Source organism: Gopherus evgoodei, chromosome 4 (genome assembly GCF_007399415.2).
Source record: "Gopherus evgoodei ecotype Sinaloan lineage chromosome 4, rGopEvg1_v1.p, whole genome shotgun sequence".
NCBI lineage: Eukaryota > Metazoa > Chordata > Testudines > Testudinidae > Gopherus > Gopherus evgoodei.
Genome location: NC_044325.1, coordinates 15,409,127 through 15,423,452, shown reverse-complemented (window position 1 = coordinate 15,423,452; position 14,326 = coordinate 15,409,127). Strand labels below are relative to the sequence as shown.

The 14,326-nt window shown below is 45.0% G+C and overlaps 1 protein-coding gene across 1 annotated transcript in view; it reads right to left on the bottom strand.

Moving 5' to 3' along the window:
• Positions 1 to 4,724: 4,724 nt before the first annotated feature.
• MNAT1 (MNAT1 component of CDK activating kinase) overlaps positions 4,725 to 14,326 on the bottom strand; it is a 201,981-nt gene continuing 192,379 nt past the window's right edge. Inside the window, exon 8 of the mRNA XM_030558526.1 lies at positions 4,725 to 5,357. Coding sequence (XP_030414386.1) covers positions 5,237 to 5,357 — 121 coding nt within the window. The 3' untranslated portion in view covers positions 4,725 to 5,236. The remainder of the gene's footprint in view (positions 5,358 to 14,326) is intronic.

Sequence of the window (14,326 nt, the reverse complement as noted above, 5' to 3'; positions counted from 1 at the left end):
ATCCAGCTTCTCATCCACTGTAATCCCCAGGTCCTTTTCTGCAGAACTGCTGCTTAGCCAGCAGTTTGTGCAAGCAGAACTGGGCTCTTTCACGTGCAGACAGGTTTGATGCTTACATGTACTGGATTTGCGTGCATGAACACACAAACAGCTTTTGTGTAAGCAAGACAGCTCTTTGAAAATTTGACCTAAGGTACAAGTAAACATATGTACCTGTGCCACTGTAATGATAAATAGCATCACCACCAAACTGATTTAGCGATGTTTTAGAGAACTCTGTACTTACTAAAGCTTGAAAGACTCTGCTACCTACTAAGTGGCCATTAGTACCCAACACAAGTGATTTAGTTTTGCTTCAGTGCAAGCTTGTGACTAGGGCACTGAACTGGGATGCGTAAATCCCAAGGCCAGAAGGGACCATTGTGATCATTTAGTCTGACCTCCTGTGTAACAGGCCATAGAACACCTCCAAAATAATTCCTTTTGAAACTAGAGCATATTTTTTACAAAAAATCAGTTTCTCAATCAAGATTTAAAAATTGCCAGTGATGGAGAATCCACCCCAACCCTTAGTGAATTGTTCCAGCGGTTAATTATTCTCTCTGTTAAAGGTATGCCTTATTTCCAGTTTGGATTTGTCTAGCTTCAAATTCCAGCCACTGTACCCCAGAGACTTAAGTTCACTTGCTAGGTGATCTTGGGCAAGTCATTTAATCCCTCTTATTTATATTGTATACGTTAAGTGACCCAGCACACTTTAGAATCTTTAGCACTTATTTGAGTATTGCTCTTATCTTTCCAGTTCATGTTTCAGTTGTCGCCTCATTTTGTTCACAAATATTTACATATAGATGAAAGCAGCAAAGAATCCTGTGGCACCTTATAGACTAACAGACGTTTTGGAGCATGAGCTTTCGTGGGTGAATACCCACTTCCTCAGATGCATGTAATGGAAATATCCAGGGGCAGGTATATATATGTGTGCTAGCAAGCAAGCTAGAGATAACGAGGTCAGTTCAATCAGGGAGGATGAGGCCCTGTTCTAGCAGTTGAGGTGTGAAAACCAAGAGAGGAGAAACTGGTTCTGTAATTGGCAAGCCATTCACAGTCTTTGTTCAATCCTGAGCTGATGGTGTCAAATTTGCAGATGAAAATGTAAATGAAAAAGTACTTGAATTTAGGCACATCCAAGGCTAGATTTTCTGAATACTGAGTATAAAACTGCACCTGAAATTACTGCTTCTGCACCCATATTTAGGAACTGGACTTAAAAATAGCCAGTTAAGTATCTAATCATTTGCACATGTTCTTAGCATGGCTGCATTCACATTTATGACTAGACATCTAAAATGATACAACTCAACAAGCGGAAGGAATTATCTGGGAAACCAAAGCAAGTGCTTCTCTAATGTCATCCTGTGTGAATTCAAACAAGTACACGTTCACATCACTATGCTTGTACACAGTACAACCAATCTATAATACAGTACAAACGTATGGAACTTGCCCAGCTGCCTTTCTACCACTTCTGTTTAATGTTAACTGTTCTCCTACAACTAGTTCTCTCGTGCTTCATGTGCCTCCCTGTAGCAAGGCTGTCGCTTTCTTGTGATACCAACCCTCCTTTCCTCTCCCTCTCGAAAAAGCAGACCAGCTGGTTTTTAACAGCTCTTTAAGATACAATTGAAAACTTTACTTCATGTGTAACCTATGCTAGGAACTCTGGTTCTATTCCCCAGTCAAAACTGCTTTCACATCCTACGCTCCCCTTCAAACGCTGGTCCATGTCACTTCTCCACAGTCCGGCTAACCGCCTCAAACTACCTAAGACCTAGCTAACCTTTGCTGCTAGTTAAGCTTGCTGACTAGCTTCTGCCATCTGTTGGCAGAGGCTGATATTCCTCACTCTGTGGCTTTGTTCTCATCCCCAGTCTCCAATTTAATCTGTTACTTTAAACTCTATAATGCATATAAAGAACCGGGGCTTTGAAGGGCATTAGCCTTCCCCGCCCCCCGCCAAAATAAGGATTGCATTAATAGAGGAAAGTCTGGAACTGAAGTTCATTTATCTCAATTTATTAAAAATAGACAAATTTAGTCATGATACAAAAGTACTCATTCAAGTGATACACCATTATGTTTTAACTCTAGCTCTCCCCTAAATTAAAAAAGTTGCCTAAACACATGTCTATAGCAAGATAGAGACAGCTCATCTTGTCCTTGGCCAGTTCCTTTTCCATATAGTCAATGCACTTACCTGATTCAATACAGAAGTAAAACCTCTGCTGACTACATACCCCTATTTGTCACATACCACCCCATACTGGAATCCGGACAGGGTATCGACAAACAACTACAACTCATACTCAGTAGGGACCTATCCTGAAAGAAACCTTTCCTGAACCCTCTCTTTTGGCCTTCAGACCCTCCTCCAGCCTCTTCAAGCTCATCATAAGAAGCAAGCTCCCCACACACCAGGACACACCAAAAGCAGCACCAGACCCTGCCAGAACAACAGATGCAAAACCTGCAGAGACATCTACACTGCTGCAATGATCGACATCCCCCCTCTACATCGTTCAAGATCCATTGGTCCTACACATGCCTATCACAACATGTGGTGTCCCTCACCCAGTGCACTAAATGCCCCAACAACTATGTTGATGAAATCAGACTATCACTACAGTCTCGAATGAAGTCACACAGGAAAACTTTGAAAGACAAACTCCATCGCCTGTGGGTGAACACTTCTCACAAAGCACTCACTACATCTCACCTATCAATCCTCATCCTCAAAGGAAACCTGCACAATGCTTTCAAAAGATGAGCCTAGACACTAAAAATCATAGATTGAAAGGACACACTGGAGTGACGTAAATCACTAATGCCCCCCCCTTTTTTTTATTCAGACTTCAGGGGTCTTAATGGGCCTCTTCACCTTGTATGGTCCCTTCGAATGTGTGTTAACTACTTATGCTACTGTGACACTTACCTTTCCCAGACTTGAAGAAAAGCTCTGTGTAGCTCAAAAGTTTGTCTCTCAGCAACAGAAGTTAGTCCAATAAAAGATACTACCTCACCCATCTTGTCTCTCTGGTATCCTGGGACCGACATGGCTACAACAACACTGCATACCTGGGAAAGGACATTCCTGAGGTTAATGTACAGGCCTGGGACTCCACCTCCTCTGCAACTGTTTCTAAGGCTCTGGCTCCATTAGTGAGCTTGCAGCAGCTCTAAGCCGATGGGAGAGAGCTCTCTCCTGGGCTTAATGACTCCAGCCCAGGGGTGGGCAAAATACATCTAACATTTTTGTCTGGCCCGCCAGGATCTGTGGCTGCTCTCTCACGATCTTCGGGCTGCTAGAAGTCCTGCAGCTTCCAGGAGCAGCGTGGGGCCATGGCAGGAAGGCAGCCTGCCCGAGCACCTGCAGTGCCGCTGGCCGGGAGCCACCTATGGTAAGTGCTTCCCTGCCAGAGCCTGCACCTCACACCCCCTCCTGCACCCCAGCGCCAAGTCAGAACCCCTCCTGCACCCAAACTCCTCCCCAGACCCTGCACCCCCATCCCCTGCCCCAGCCCGGAGCCCCCTCTTGCACCAAACTCCCTCCCAGAGCCCACACCCCTTTCCTGCACCCCAACACTGCACCAGCCTGGACCTCCCTCCTAGACCCCACATCCTTTCCATTAATACAATAGAAATGTGCAGCCTGTGATGACTTATCAAAATCCATGGAGTGGCCCCCTGCAAAAATTATTGCCCACCCCTGCTCCAGCCCCTGCAAGGGGAGAAGTACTACCGCCGACAGAAGTGCCAGTGTGGACAGCACTAAGTCGGCATAAGTTGTGTCACTCAGGAGGATGGCTATTTCATACCTCTGAGCGACATCAATTACATCAATTTAAGCTGGTGTGTAGCCTTAGCCTAAAATCTGTGGCAGCAGCAAGCTGTGGGGCAAGTAGTATCCAGATAGTCAGGCCTATGGGAATGAGAGAAAGCCATAGGAGACTGGAGGTGAATGTGCCTGCCCTGAGAAACTTCTAAGCTGGTGGTGCTCAAACTTTTCCTCTTGTGCCCCACCCCTCCCTCTTACCTGTAATGGAACGTGTCTGCACCCTTCCTCACCCTCTGCCCCCAAGAGCCAGGGTGGAGCTGGGGGCACAGCAGGACTAGCTGGCACTCTTTCCTGGGCCCTACTGTGCTCCCCGGATGCTCCGCTGTGTGGTGCGCCCCACAGTTTGGGGACCACTGTTCTAAACCGTCACAGAAAACTTCTTGTGCTTAATAAAGGAGCCGTGTTGGGGGAGTGGGGCCAGGGGGAGAGACACAAAATGATGAAGCAAAGGTTTGTTGTATTCTTTTCTATATCATTTGGCCTCCTTCAGCCTTCTCTGGTTAGAACCACTTGAACTAGTAATGATGCTCCACTTAAGCTTAGTCTCCAGAAACAGAGGTGAAGGATTCTTAGTCATGCATCCGACGAAGTGGATATTCACCCACGAAAGCTCATGCTCCAATACGTCTGTTAGTCTATAAGGTGCCACAGGATTCTTCGATGCTTTTACAGATCCAGACTAACACAGCTACCCCTCTGATACTTAGTCAGGGACTTGACTGCCACTTTCTGGACAAAGGTAACATGAGGAGTGACATCAAATATGCTTAATATAGGAGTGATGTCAGCACAGCTCTACCTTTTCTTGTCTCCCGCCACGGGCATTAGGAAACAAACCCGCTCGTCTAGGCTGGAGAAAATAGTTTTATGGGAAAAAAACCATAAGTTTGAATATTGACTCAATGTTATAATCAAAATGGCATTTAAGTGCTTGTGCAAATAAAACCCTGCAATAAGAGTAAAACCACAAAATTTAATAAAAAGTCTGGTTTTATTTTAAAAAATTTACAAGTCTCTTTTTTAAACCTCAAACATCCATAGCTGAATTATTCACATCTTCCATTAGATGTGGCTTCTTCCTTCAGCCCCTCTCAGCAAAGTGCCACATGACTAAAGAGTTCCCTTTCCACAAAAATGTATCCACCACTTTACAAAGCTCTTGTGCAGACTTAAAAAAAACAACTTTAGTAAAGCCAGCTGTGCCTAAGTATTTTATATATATATGAAAAAGGTGACAGCAGGTTAAGCATAGTGCAGATGGCAGCAGTTTCACTGGAGTTTTGCTTGAGTTGCTCCTTGCTCCAGTCCAGTGCCCACTGCTCACAGGCCAGTGTATGCAGGCTAGCTGGGATGCCAGAAAAGCCCACTGAAAGCATCCTGTAGGGCTCGGTGACAAGCAAGGGAGGAAGTGTAGCCCCCAGCAAGATCCTGTGGAGAGGTAGCTCGGACATGGTTTAGATATCTAAAAACAAAGAGAAATACTGTTTTAGGCCAAAACCAAATCATATATATTGTGGGAACCCCAAGGAGTTTTGTTTTTTTTTAAAAGTTCCCACCACTGAAAACTTTTCCAGCTAGAAACTATAATGATCAAATATATTTAGCTTCTCCCATAATTGTTCAATAAGCAAAGTATCCTGAATGATTTCTAACATACTTAAAGCACAGATTATTAGTCAGACCACATATAAATATATGCCTGTATTTTGTACAGTCTCATAAAAGGTAGCTTTCTGAAAGTTTTACTGATTAAATAATACAAGATAATGTGCAATATGGCTTGTAAAGTTCAGAAAACAAGGATTCAAAGACCTCTGACACATTTCAGAGGCCGTGCACCTGATGTGCTTGAAGAAACTGCCCATGTGCTTAGAACAGTGGTTCCCAACCTTTTCTCTGCCACGGCACACCTTGATATACCTTTTGTTATTTTGAGGCACACCACATTGTCTCCAAATGAACTCATGAATATTCAGGAGCCAATCCCAAACAAGGCTCCCAAATGTATTGAGTAGTAGGATTTTGGCCCCTGCAGCAGAATTTCTTACCCCTACATCTGCCCATCCCAAGCCCAGCAATGAATTTTGTCCTCCAAATCAATCCTGTGCCCCAGTCTCCGAATCAGTTCTGCCCCATAGCCACCATCAGTTGCAACCTCACCCTCCACCAGTCCAGCCCCCACCTCACCCCAATTCTGCCCCCCAGCCGCACCAGTTCTACCCCTCCCAACTCCCTCACCTCACACTCATCCCCCAGTTCCACCTCCCCATCTTACCTCTGCTTCTCCTGGGGTTCTTCTCCCCTCCCAACCCTGGGGGGCTGTAGCAGAGTCCCTGCTCCCTTCCAGCCTAGGGAGGGGTGGCTCTTTTCCCCACCGCCCCCCGGCGGTGGCTGCAGGCGGGGGTGGGGGAGAAGAGGGAGATTGAGCTCTGATTGGTTACTCTGCCCCTGGAGGAGGCAGGGTAGTGAGGCACACAGCCAATCAGAAGGCAGCCGTCCCCCTTCCTTTCTCCTTCCCTGCTCCCACTCCACAGGACTAAAATTTGCTATCTTAACCTCACTTTGGGGAATGGAATGTGATGCATGCATAATATTTGCAAGGGGGCCTGGTCCTGGACAGCAGAAGTACGAACTGCAATCCACCTCCGATACTACAAGGGAAGGTTTTTTGGTTATCGTGTAGTTTTTCAAAAAAAATCAGCAGCACCTGTGTTCAGGCCTGCTGGCACACCAGTTAGTAGAAACAGGTGTATAATATAGGTCAGCATGTGTGGAAATGCATCGCGAGGCGTGCTCACAAATTTCAGGTTTTCTGGGTGCAGTGGGTATCTATGCATTTTTCCCCCAGTTGCTTTCATTACCGCTCTTGAAAACGTGGCTACTTGTGGTGAGTAAATTCAAGCACTTAGTCAAGAACATGAAAGATATCAGACTCTATAGACGTCTATAGAATCACTTGAGTCTAAAGTCCTCTAGTAACTCAAAGGACAAGCATGGAAGGACAGTGGCAATACAAGCTTCCCTACATTGCCGTGAAGGGGTCTTTGAGTAGGTCTATGTCCAGTTAGTGCTAGACTGCCAGCAGAATGGCATGGTGCTGGTTGGGTTGGTGACACCAACACTTCGCATTCTGCTCCCAGAAGGTACATCTGGAGCAGTTACACTGGTGCAAGGTGATTGCGAAACCAGACCCATTAGTGAACGAATCCTCACAGCACCTCTGTGAATTAAGTATATTCCCCATTTTACAGATAGGGAAATTGCATCAGAGACAGGTGTCCCCAGAATCCCTATTAGCAAGTGGATAGAAACCAGCAACTCATGTCACACAGAGCTGGAAATATCCAGACCAAATCTGAACCAATGACCTGAAGCTGGAAGAGGCCACGCTCGTCGTGTGTCCTCAAGCTCTCTGCTGTCCTCAGCCCTTTTTGGGAGCCCAACACTGAGGTTATTTTGCCCACTAAGAACTACCAGTAAAGTGGCAGCGTTGGATGAAGAAGAATGGGCCTTGAATGTTTCATTTAGTGCCATAAACTCATAATCCCTGCCCTCTGCATAATAAAGATGTAGGGCCAGATCCTACATCCAGTAAATTACTTTGGTGCAGCTATACCCATTTATACCAGCTAAGGAGCTGGTCCATAGAATCCAATTAAGCACATAAAATCCCCAGGATTACAGTTTAACATCACCAACAGAGTGGCTGCCTCAACCTTTAAAAGCCAGATACAGCACCACAAATAAGAATTGGTTTTCACAGTTGTAATGAAAGCCACTAAGCTTCAACTAGCTGTTTTGATTCATCACATCTTGGTACACGTTGCTCCTGGGAAGGTTGAGTCATTCCACCTCTGGCTTGGCAATTCAAGCATAAACTTGCAATGCACACACAACCTTTTCATATGTTATCCCAAGAAACCCAAAACAGCTGAACTTCTGGCAGGAAAATACAGGACCACCAGTAAAATATTCAGAAGAGTTGCATCTTTTAATTTATGACTGCGCTGTTTCCATAAAGGGTACATAAAACAGGTCAGCTTTTATAGGTAAAACATAAAACGGTCATAGCCACTGATACCATAAATGTGTAAAGAAGTTTATTCAAAAATCATTAATTAGAGTTTGAAAACTGTATTTCTCACACCTAATTACTGTAATGCACCCACGTGGACGATATTTCTAACTGAGTTATTGTTAGTAAGATGCTAAGTTAACATTAAGTTTGTCTTTTACTGCCAAATTCAGGTATGCTCCAGTGCTTTATACTGACCAGTGCAGAGAAGGCTTCATGGTGCTGAAGACAAGATCTCAACAACATGGACATTACACAGTACAAAAAAATTCCCCTTCAACATCAGTGGTAACCTACAAATGGGGGTGGGGTGGGCACGCTAGGGTGGCGTTGGAAGTTTGTGCCATTTTTAACTTCTTTATGAAGTATGAAAGAAAGCCTGAGAGTTCTTGGTTTTGTTTTGTAAAAGGACAGATTTTTTTTTTGCACTTATCCTTTAAAACGTTAGGAACAAAGTCTTATGTTTCCTGATTTTACTGGAGGATATCTGACAGCTTTTCTCTTGAATTAAAAATGCCCCCATCACCCGTAATACCAGTGAGTTTTACATAGTCTTAATAAAAATCATAGAATATCAGGGTTAGAAGGGACCTCAGGAGGTCATCTAGTCCAACCCCCTGCTCAAAGCACGACCAATTCCCAACTAAATCATCCCACCCAGGGCTTTGTCCAGCCTGACCTTAAAAACCTCTAAGGAAGGGGATTCCACCACCTCCCTAGGTAACCCATTCCAGTACTTCACTACTCTCTGAGTGAAAAAGTTTTTCCTAATATCCAACCTAAACCTCCCCCACTGCAATTTGAGACCATTACTCCTTGTTCTGTCATCAGGTACCACTGAGAACAGTTTAGATCCATCCTCTTTGGAACCCCCTTTCAGGTAGTTGAAAGCAGCTATCAAATCCCCCCTCACTCTTCTCTTCTGCAGACTAAACAATCCCACCCAGTTCCCTCAGCCTCTCCTCATAAGTCATGTGCTCCAGCCCCCTAATCATTTTTTTGCCCTCCGCTGGACTCTTTCAATTTTTCTTCATCCTTCATCTCTCATTTCAATCAATCGGGTTTTACTTGCAGTGTCTTTTTCTTGTGGCAGATGCTTAATAATTCTCCAGTCATCCATAGAGTCTTCCAAGAAAAAGACCTGAATTTTTACAGTAAAAAACAAGCGAGGAGTAATCGCCCCCAAACACACCTTTTATTAAAAAACTTTTCAGACCTTTCTCAGACGGGGGGGGGAGGGAGGAAAGAGTGGGAGGACAATCTGTTGTTTTCCCCTTTCCAGATCACCTTTAAATGGGAGTGTCAGTCTTATAAAGAAATCTGATTCTACAGAAATTATGGCATTCACAATCAACTAGTATGTGATCTCTGAACCGCACAAAAATCATTACTGCTGAAAAAGTTTTAAACCTAATTTTACCATGGCAACTTGCATTAATTCTTGTTTTTCCAATAAAACAAACAGGATACATTGTTGGCTTTCAACTGAGGCATTTATTTTCTTGTTAAGTAATGTTAACAATGTTCTTAACCCCTTTAATTACTGTGGTACACCAGAGCATTTTAAAAAGACTCTGCCACACTGAAACCACACAATGAGAAATAAGTGTTTTGCCTACCTTTTTACATTAATCCACATCTGTGTTATTTTAATTCCTTCATGACCATTACCCAAGTTCATCTCTGAATGGGATTCCTGGGGTTTCTGGCAGAGGTCAGTATCTTTTCATGTACACCTTTACAACAGCACCAGGAAGAAGAGCTTGCCAAGTCTATTTCCAAAAGTCAAGGTCAGTTGGGTTTTGGAACCTGTAGGTAATTGCTCTGACTAGTTAGCAAATTCCAGCACACTGTGTCTGTTTTTCATAGGTTTATTTTAAGTATCTGTAAATCTTATGTGCAGAAACCAGGAAAAAGAGGTTTGCTTATTCTGGTGCACAGTTTTTCATGTATCTTGTTTTTACTGAGGGCAGACTAAACTCTAAGGTTAAAAAAACATGCACTATTATTTTTGAATAAGGTTAAAAAGCCATGTGTTCTTGAAACCATGGCTTTATACTCTTCCCATGTGCCATGTTGCCCCTGCTCTGCTTCATACTCTGCCCAAACAAGTCCCCTTTCTGTAGCTGCTGCTATTGATCTTCCCCTGTTAACCTAGCACATCAGTTAAAAACACACTGTATTTTGTTCTTTGAGTTTCATTCCTGACCTTTGGTTTCTCATCACAATGTGAAATAATCCTCTTGTTTTCAAGGAAAAGGACGTACTTTACAATTATCCTAGAATCTTCAAGGCCAAGCTGGTCATTTTAGCGGGGAGCTTCCCCTTATACTTTCCTCCTCCCTTCAAAGGCCTTGTGGCCTCTCCCCTATCAGGAATGGCTGGACACCATTCTAGCAATGGTCAGCAGTATTTAACCTGTCTATGAGGCACTCCCATTTCTGAAAGACTTGGATTTCCAAGATGGCAGCACCTTGTTCTGACTTAGGCTCGCCAATAAAAGCTTTTCTGGTAGCCCTTTTGCACAGTGACCTTTTATAATTGCATTAAGTGCAGTAAAAGGAACATAATCGAATAGTTTAGGCTTAAAATTGGACCTCCTTAAAAGCAATTCTAGTGTAGAGTTACAGGTTTGTCCTCATGTTTCTTTTTAAATCCGTTTTATGTAGAACAATGTTATCAGAGATCCTGTCTACTTTCCAGTTTCTAGCAAAGTAAGGGCCCAAACACTTCCTTACTCCACTCATTCCCTTGCCCACTGATGACCCCCTCCACCCAAAAAAAACCCTCCTCCTAGCTGCTGGACCATCTTTCCTCTCCACTTTAAAACTCTAAGGGAACTGGTCCTCACTGCCAAATGCCCTCTTTGACAGTTATATTAAAAATGGTTACTAACCGTTCTGTAACTGTTGTTCTTCAAGATGTGTTGTTCATGTCCATTCCACGTTAGGTACGTACATGCCGCGTGCACAGTCACTGAAAATTTTTCCCTCAGTGGTATCTAGTGGGCAGACTCTAGTATTCTGTGGTGCCATGCGCTTATGTGCCGGTAAAAGGAGTCCAGCCAGCTCCGCACCCTCACAATTCCTTCTTGCCAGCTAACTCCAACAGAGGGGCAGGAAGGCGGGTTGTGGAATGGACATGAGCAACACCTCGAAGAACAGTTACAGAAAGGTTAGTAACCGTTTTTTCTGCTTCAAGAGCTTACTCATGTCCATTCCATGTTAGTCTGCTCCCTAGACGTACCTTAGGAAGTAGGCTCAGAGTTCATGGACATGCAGATTGCAACACTGCTCTACCAAACCCAGCATCACCTCTAGCCTGCTAGGTGATGGCGTAGTGGGATGAAAAAGTATGCACTGATGACCAAATCGCCACTCTGCAAATATCCTGGTTTGGGACCTGGGCCAGAAATGCCACTAAGGAAGCTTGAGCTCTCTTTGAATGGGCAGTCAAGATGGTAGGAGGTGGGGCACCCGCCTGTTCCTAAGATATGTGAATGAAGAAAGTGATCCAGAATGAAATTCTTTGGGCCAAACCTTGCAGGCCTTTCACCTTGTCTGCTATTGCCACAACGAGCTGCAAAGACTAACGGTTTGGTCCCTTCTACGTAAAGGACAAGGGCACACCTAATGTCCCATGTGCGAAGACGCTGCTCCTCCCTATTTTTATGCAGTTTTGGGAGGTATACTGGCAGGAAGATAGCCGGATTACTTCGAAACTGCAAAACCATCTCCGAGAGGAATGCAGGGTGGGGGCAAAGTTGTACCTTGTCCTTAACACCATAAATAGGGGTTCTGACATAAGGGCCCCGATCTCTAAGGCTCTCCTGGCCAAGGTAAATCGCTACCAAGATGACTACCTTCCAGGAGAGGTATAACAAGGGCATGATGCCAGTGGCTCAAAGGGAGAGCCTGTGAGAATCTGGACAGGACCAGGTTTAGGTCCCACAGGGTTAATGGATCTGTGGGCATAGTCTCTCTAAGCCACTGAGGAAGCAAATAGATATTTCGTGAGGAGGGAAAAAAAACAACACGACCTACCGTCCACTGGAGGGTAGAAGGCTAAGATGGCTGATAGGTGTACCTTAAAAATAAATGAAATGGCTAAGCCCTGCTGTCTCAGATGAAGCAGATATTCCAGCATAGACAACTACATTGAGAAACGCTTCCACTTGGTGAGGTAAGTCACTCTAGTAGATAGTTTCCTATTATGTAGCAATACCTGGCAGACTCCGCTGGGTTTAATCATGGTCAGGCAGGGGGCCTTGAGGTTCAGGTAAGCAATTGGCTGTGATCTTGAGAGATCAGGACTTGGAGGAGAGAGGGCGGCATCGAGGTTGCTACTGACAGGTCCAATAATGTATCAAACCAGTGCTGTCGTGCATGCTGGGGCTACAAGGATAACCTTCACTCTGTTCTGCTTGACTTTTAATATGACTTTGTGCACGAGAAGAACGGGGAGTGGGACATATAGAACAAGTGTGTTGTGCAAAGGAGCAGGAAGGCATCTGTGCGCAAGCCCAGGCTGCGCCCGTGTAGAGAACAAAACTGCTGACACTTCCCTCACAGACCATTTCACAACCAAGCAAAACAGAGAGTCTCCCACCATTGGAAGATGGACCTGACTATATTGGTGTGAAGGTGAGAGGAGAAAGATCTGTTGAGGTCATCTGGTCTCCCAGAATGTGAGAAGTTTCAAGGTGGATCAAGTGCTTCACACAGAATTTCCATAAGTGAATGGCCTCTTGACACCGGGGCTGGGGGGAGAGAGAGTATCCCTCTCTGCCTCTTGATGTAAAACATGGCTGCCGTGTTATCCGTAAGAGCTTGAGCAACCTTGCCTATAATCTGGGGTAAAAATACCTGGTGCGCTAAGCAGACTGCTCTAGCTCTCTGACATTTATGTGTAAAGAGAGTTTCTCCTGGGACCACAGACTTTGAGTCCTGAGGTGCTTGAGATGAGCCCCCCAACCTCTCTCAGATGCATAGGAGATTAGGGATACTGAAGATTGGGGAATGACAAAGTTAATGCCCAAATCTACCGACTGGTGGTCCCTCCACTAATCTAAGGAGACAATGACCTGGGCAGGAACCATTGCCACCGAGTTCAAATGATGATAGTTTGGTGAGTATGCTCAGGCCAGCCATGCTTGAAGGGGTTGGAGGTGCAGTCTTGTTTGCTGTACCACATATGTGCACGTGGCCATATGTCTCAATAGTCTGAGGCAGAAACAGGTTGTTGTGATGTCGCAGGTCTTGAACTGCGATATCAGAGATGACATTGAGTGAAAGCAGGCCTCTAGGAGGAAGCCTCTGGCCCAGGGGGAATCGAGCACTGCACCAATAAATTCTATCCTCTGAATGCGGATGAATGTTTACTTCTGCTCGTTTAATCAGCAGGCCCAGTGTTTGGAAGGTAGCTTGGACCAGGTGGATGCTGGCTCTCACTTGGACTTCGGACCGGCCCTTGATCAGCCAATCGTTGAGGTAAGGATAGACTTTGCACCCCTTGCCTTCTGAAGAAGGCCGCCACTACTGCCATACATTTTGTGAATACTCAAGGGGCTGTTGACAGGCCAAACGGGAGGACAATGAACTGTAGTGGGCCTGGTTCATGGTTTGCTGAGAAATCTCCTGTGGCCCTGAAATATGGAGACGTGAAAATACCATCTTTTAAGTTGAGAATGGCATACCAGTCCCTTGGATCCAGGCAGCAAATAATGGAGGCCAGGGAGACCATGTGGAACTTTAGTTTCTTGAAGTAATTGTTGAGGAAATGCAGGTCTAGTATGGGTCTGAGACCATCTTTGGCCTTCGGGATTAGGATATAATTGGAGTAAAACAAACTAACACATTCCCTCTCAAGCTCTGAGGTACCTCCTCCACAGCCCCTACCTGGTGGAAGGCTTGTACCATCTGGCCAAAATCTACTTGTGAGAAGGGTCCCTGAAGAGGGACAGGGAAGGCGGCTGGGAGGGAGGGATGGAAATAAACTGGAGAGTGTAACTTTCCTCCACCATACTCAGTACCCAGCGGTCTGATGTAATGAGGGACCACACTAGGCTGTAGTGGGAGAGAGTCTGAAAAACAAAAATGGGGCAGGATCCAGTACAAGAACTGGTGTAACACCCTCAAGTACCCCATCAAAAGTTCTGCTTGGAGCTTGCCAAGAATCTATGAAGGCCTGGTAGCAAGGCTGAAGTGAATGGGAGTGATTCTCTGTATTTAACCAGTTTAGCTTCTTAAACAGGTCCTGGCAAGGCAGTGGAGCTGAGAAGCAGACCAGTGGTTGAGGTCTGAAGTGTTTCCTCAAATGCACCAGAGCACATAGACCCAGACTTGAGGGGGTCTCTA